This window comes from Sinocyclocheilus anshuiensis, unplaced genomic scaffold, assembly GCF_001515605.1.
Source record: "Sinocyclocheilus anshuiensis isolate Anshui unplaced genomic scaffold, SAMN03320099.WGS_v1.1 scaffold533, whole genome shotgun sequence".
NCBI classification, from domain to species: domain Eukaryota; kingdom Metazoa; phylum Chordata; class Actinopteri; order Cypriniformes; family Cyprinidae; genus Sinocyclocheilus; species Sinocyclocheilus anshuiensis.
Window position 1 is genome coordinate 24,945 of NW_015539846.1, and position 6,274 is coordinate 31,218.

General features: G+C 37.6%; 1 protein-coding gene across 1 annotated transcript in view; it reads right to left on the reverse strand.

Moving 5' to 3' along the window:
* pnp5b (purine nucleoside phosphorylase 5b) overlaps positions 1 to 6,274 on the reverse strand; it is an 18,435-nt gene that overhangs the window by 2,483 nt on the left and 9,678 nt on the right. The window contains exons 4-5 of the mRNA XM_016480853.1: positions 2,581 to 2,756; positions 898 to 1,088 (exon numbers count right to left, since the gene is read on the reverse strand). Coding sequence (XP_016336339.1) covers positions 898 to 1,088; positions 2,581 to 2,756 — 367 coding nt within the window. The remainder of the gene's footprint in view (positions 1 to 897; positions 1,089 to 2,580; positions 2,757 to 6,274) is intronic.

A 6,274-nucleotide genomic window follows, 5' to 3' on the forward strand; every position in this document is an offset into this window, starting at 1 on the left:
TAGCATGATTAACAAGTTACTAGCATGTCGCTAACATTTTTCTAGCATGATTAGCATGTCACTAGCAGGTTGCTACTATGATTAACATGTCACTAGCATGTTGCTACCATGATTAGCCGGTAACTAGCATGTTGCTAGCATGATTAGCATTCTACTAGCATGATTAGCAAGTGACTAGCATTTTCTTGCATAATTAGCAAGTTACTAGCATGTTGCTAACATGTTTCTAGCATGATTAACATGTTACTAACATGTTGTTAGCATGATTAGCATGCTACTAGCATGTTGTTATCATGGTTAGCAAGTGATTAGCATGTTTCTAGCATGATTAAAAAGTTACTAGCATGTCAGTAGCATGTTGCTAGCATGATTAGCAAGTGACTAGCATGTTTCTAGCATGATTAACATGTTACTAGCATTTTGCTAGGATGATTAGCATGCTACTAGCATGTTGTTAGTATGTTTCTAACATGATTAGCATTTTGTTAGGATAGATAGATAGATAGATAGATAGATAAGAAATATTAGATAGACAAGTTTGAATGAGTTTAAATGGATTAGAAATAGTACATAGCTTAATGGAGTCTAATGGGCTTCAATTTGTTTACATTTGAATTTTGACAGCTGGAGTTTGAATAGTCTAGGCTCATCTGAACATTCCATCAATGTAAATCTATGGGATTTTTATGATTTTTAATCTTCAATTTTATGAAAACCATGAGTCGGATCAGTCTGAAAAGATATAGCAACCCGAGTCAGCACAGTCTGAAGAGCTGGGCTGAGTTTGGTGGTTCTGGCTTGAAAGCTCTAGGAGGAGCAGCATTCAGAAATGTAGTCTAAGAATAATAATTTCTCAAGCCAACCTAATGAATCACACTGCCTCTGTGTTTGACTCACCCACAGCGTCGGCTCCGAGGAAGTGCAGCATTTTGCATTCGGCGACGGTCTCGAAGGACGGGCCGGCCAAGGCGCTGTACACACCTTCCTGCATGAACGCAGAGTAATCCAGCTCCGCTGCGACCGCATGAGCCAGCTGCTGCAGATCACGGTCATACGCATCCGACATACACGGAAAACGCTCGCCGAACCTGACAGAGACATTAACACGCATAATAACACCTCGTGTCATGTGCTTTTCTTATTTTTATTTGTCTTTTTTCTACATAGCTTTAATTAATTTTTATTTTAGTTTGTCATTTTATTAGGCACTTTTATAATTTTATTATTTTTTTAAAAATATTCTATATAGCTTTAATGATTTTTTTTATTTCAGTTTAAGTTTTAGCAATTTAAGCACTTCAACTTATTTAATTCAGTTGCCAAGGCAACATTTCTAAATTTTAAGTTTTGCTTTTTCATCTAATATTTATATTTTATTTCAGCTTTATTTCAATTACCAAAAATGATTTTTATTAGTTTTAGTGAACGATTAAAACACTGCTCCCAATCATGTTTTATTAATTTTGTCATGTGCTTTTCTTATTTTTATTTGTCTTTTTTATATATTCTACACAGCTTTAATTAATTTTTATTTTAGTTTTACTTTGTAATTTTGTTAGGCGCTTTTATAATTTTATTTTATTTTTTAAATATGCTATATAGCTTTAATGATTTTTTTTATTTCAGTTTAAGTTTTAGCAATTTAAGCACTTCAACTTATTGAATTCAGTTGCCAAGGCAACATTTCTACAATTTAAGTTTTGTTCTTTCATCTAATATTTATACTTTATTTCAGCTTTATTTTAATCACCAAAAATGTTAGATTTTTTATTAGTTTTAGTTAATTACAGCACTGCTCCCAATCAAGCTTTGATCATTTTGTCATGTGCTTTTGTGTATATATATATATAGCTTGAATTAATTTTAATTTCAGTTTCTGTTTTAGTAATTTTTGTACTTAAACTTATTTATTTAATTTAGTTGCCAATGCAACATTTCTAAATTTTGTTTAAGTTTTATATGGTCTTTTCATCAAATATTGATATTTTATTTTAGCTTTATTTCAATGCTTTTTAATAGTTTTAGTTAACAATTACCACACTACTCACAATCATGTTTGAGTAATTTGTCATGTGCTTTGCCATTGTTATTAGGGTTTTTTTATGTTCCACCTGTGCAGTGTAATGAATTAATGGAATCAGATAATCATAGTGCTGGGCGGTATACCGGTTCATACCGAATACCGGTGTTTATTTTTGTTATGATATGAATTTTTAAAATACCGCAATAAGTACGCAATAAGTATGTCGCTTAAACAACGTTCGGAACGCGACACTGTTTGAAAGGGGTCTCTTTTCACTGTTGCACTGTGGTGAGGGAACAGCTGTATGTGTTACTAAGCGTGAAAGTTCAGAAACTGAAGCTGTAGAACTAATAGAACGTGATGACACAGAAGAACTCATCCACAATATCCACATTGACCGCCACAAATATCCAGCGCCCCCTGCCATCAGCTCCCGCGTCTCACACACACGAGCGCGACTTTAGCACTAGATTTAGCAACTTTCAGGATATAAATGTTTGGTCATACCGCCCAGCACTAGATAATCACGTCAGATCAGCGCAGCAGCAGAGTCTCACCTCTCGTCGTTTGCTCCCACTAGCGGGTTGTTTCCAGCGAATCCTGGAATATTGATGTGGTCTTTGATGACCATGATGTCTCCCACTTTAAAGTCCTGGTTGAGTCCGCCGGCGGCATTGGTCAGGATGACCGTTTCCACGCCCATCAGCTTAAACACACGCATCGGCATAGTGGTCTACAAAACCAGATCATCAGGATCAAGCCTGAGTCACATTCCAGCTCAAAATCAACAGAAATATACAATGCATCTGTAACATATTTAGCACTTTTTGCACTCTGACTGTAGGAGCCATACTTACTATCTTATTTAATTTTTCTATATGTTCACTTATATATTAGTTTGCTGCTATATTGTTAATGTTGTTTATTTCTCTGAGTGTGTGCCCTCTATAGGTGTGAAGGGAAAAATGTTTAAAAGGATATGCACTACAATATGTCGAAAGACTTTGCTTTGAAAATGGAACTTGTCTGAGAAGAGGATTCATTTTGTACTTGAATGGAACGTTTGAGACCGCATGGCATTGGAGACAGCAAACAAAGGAAACTTCTCAAAGAGGTATGTGCTTGAGTATGCAGTTTGCTGAGCTAACACTGAGTTAAATTTGAATGTTATTGGAAAGACTTTCAAGCTTTGAAAATGGAACTTGTTTGAGAAGAGGATTCATTTTGTACTTGAATGGAACGTTTGAGACCGCATGGCTTTGGAGACAGCAAACAAAGGAAACTTCTCAAAGAGGTATGTGCTTGAGTATGCAGTTTGCTGAGCTAACACTGAGTTAAATTTGAATGTTATTGGAAAGACTTTCAAGTTTGATGCTGCAGACAGTGCATGAAATAATTCATTTGATGGAAGAATTCAAAGATCTTTATGTGTGTAATTTTTAAAGAAGAATCAAAGGAAATTTGAAAAAGTGTTGTCTTGGAAAGAGGATATTTGCTTGTTTGAGGCAAAATGGAAAATACTTCAAGTCTGATGTAGAACAATCCCCAAGCTCAGCTCAGAAGGACTTGAATGAGGTTGCTGCTCGTTTAAAAGCCTCCAGAGCAGGAAAGATGGCACATCTTACAAGGCGAATGAATATTGTTAATTCTTTGATGGCTGATGTTGAATATTTGGAAGAAGTAAAGGGGAACATGTTAAAGTTCAGTGACCAGCTTGTTGAATTCAAGTCTCTTCAAGAATCCTATGTTCAAGTGTTAAGTGAAGAGGATAAAGCTGAAGACTTGAAAACCTGGTATGAACCAAGAATGAAGCAGGTTGATATGTTTATTTCTACTGTTGAAAGGTGGATGTCTACTGTTCAAGAACCTGACTCTCAAGCCAGTACTTAACTAACTTCTGCTCTAAAAGTCATTGATCAAGTAAATGAAGATAATGCCTCAGTGGTTTCGTCTGTGCGTAGTAATAGATCTGGCAGGTCCAGCAGATCAAGTTCAAGCAGAACAAGTGTGTCAACATCAACTTCAGCACGTATCTCTGCAGAGGCAGAGAGAGCAGCATTACTTGCAAAAGCCAATGAACTGCAACAAAAACATGCTATAGAGAAGGAAGAAGAAGAACTTAGAAAGATGAAGGAGGTATGGGAAGTTCAAGCTGAAATTGCAGCCACCACAGCTAAAATTGAGTATCTCAAGAATGCTGAAAACTCTGTAACGAATGACAATGTGGTCACCAAAGGTCCCATGAATGCGTATTGTGAGGAAATGTTGAATAAAACCCCACCAAGTGCTACAAACACACGAGAAGTGAGGCCAAAAAAGGCTGTTCATGCACAACCCTCTACAGCACCAACAGCACAAAGTGTGACTGTGACTTCAAGACATTCTTATCCAAAGAACAGTAATGCAGTTCAACAACCCACTACTGTGAATACTGATTCCAAATCATCAGTACAAATCTCTCATTCAGCTAGAACAAGTAGAGAATCATCTTCATCTAGTAACATTCAAGGGCCTGATCTTGCTACAATTCTTCAAAGACAAAACAACCTGACAGACATGCTTGTGAAACAACAACTTCTTTCCACCTTACCAAGGGGAGAAAATTTTTACTGGAGATATTCTGCAGTACAGGACATTCCTTCATTCTTTTGAGCACATCATAGAAAGTAAAACTGATGACAATGAAGACAGATTGCACTTTCTCATTCAGTATACAAGAGGGCTACCACAGGAACTTGTAAGAAGCTGCCAACACATGTCTCCGAGCAGAGGCTACCAAAAGGCAAAGCAGCTGTTGAAAGAACACTTTGGTAATGAATATAGGATTTCATGTGCTTATATCGAGAAAGCACTTTCCTGGCCTTCAATTAAATCAGAAGATCCAAAAGCTTTACAAGCCTTCGCATTGTTTCTTAGAAGCTGCTGCAATGGCATGGAAGACTTGGAGTTCATGGAAGAACTGGACACAGTCGCTAATATGAGGAGTATCGCTTTCAAGTTCCCATACAAGCTCAGAGAGAGATGGCGTTCAAAGGCATTTCGAGTTACAAGAACAAAGGAGTCACAAGGTAAAGATGGTAGATCTTGTCAGCTTTATTGAAAAACAAGCTAACATTGTCTCAGACCCAATATTTGGTGATATCCAAGACTCAAGCCCAAGTAAAGGAAAGCCCAAAATGCTAGTGAAACCCAAATCCAAAAGCAGTTTTGCCACCAATGTGCAAGTAAAACCACCACATACACCAACTAATGGTTCACCACCACCATCATGCCTTTACTGTAACAATGGACATGAATTAATGTCATGCTTGCAGTTTGGAAAGCAGCCACACAGGGAAAAGATAAACTTCAACCGACTATACTGAATTTCTAACTGAAGTCATAAATAAGAGCTATGCTGAAGTAGTACCGCAACAAGAGTTGAAAATAACAGACGGTAAATTATGGTACATCCCACATCACTGTGTATACAATCCACAAAAACGGACCATAAGAGTTGTCTTTGACTGTGGTGCTACCTTTCAAGGTAAATCCCTCAACTCAGAACTTCTTCAGGGTCCTGATTTAACCAGCACACTTTTCGATGTCCTCACCAGATTTCGCCAAGAACCTGTAGCAGTTATGACCGACATCAAAGCAATGTTCCATCAGGTCAGAGTGTCAAAGGCAGATGTTGACTATCACTGTTAAGTGCAGATCCCACACCCGAAGAGACTTACTGTCAGTTGTAAGCTCCATATATGATCCACTTGGATTTTTGAGTCCATTTACTCTACCTGCAAAATTGCTTCTCCAAGATCTCTGTAGGAACAAATGTGGTTGGAATGAGGAAATACCTCAAGCTGCAGTGGAAAAGTGGACAAAGTGGATAAAGGATCTTGATGAGATACAAGATTTCAGGGTGCCACGATGTGTAAAGCCAATTGGTTTCAGAACACAGAAGCAAGCTGAGCTGCATCATTTCTCTGATGCCAGTGAGCAAGGATATGGCACAGAGATGGTGATGCCAGTATGCCTGCTGTGGAACATAGAATGCTAGAACATCTTTTTGGGGCAGTGTCATCCCCCAGTTTTGCTAACTTTGCTCTAAGACAAACAGCCAAAGATAACAATGACTGTTTTCGATCTGAGGTAATAAGCACTGTTGAAAACAACTTCTATGTGGATGATTGTTTAAAGTCACTTCCAACAGAGCTTGACGCATTAGAGATGGTGAAAGACCTTACATCTCTCTGTCAAACAGAAGGATTC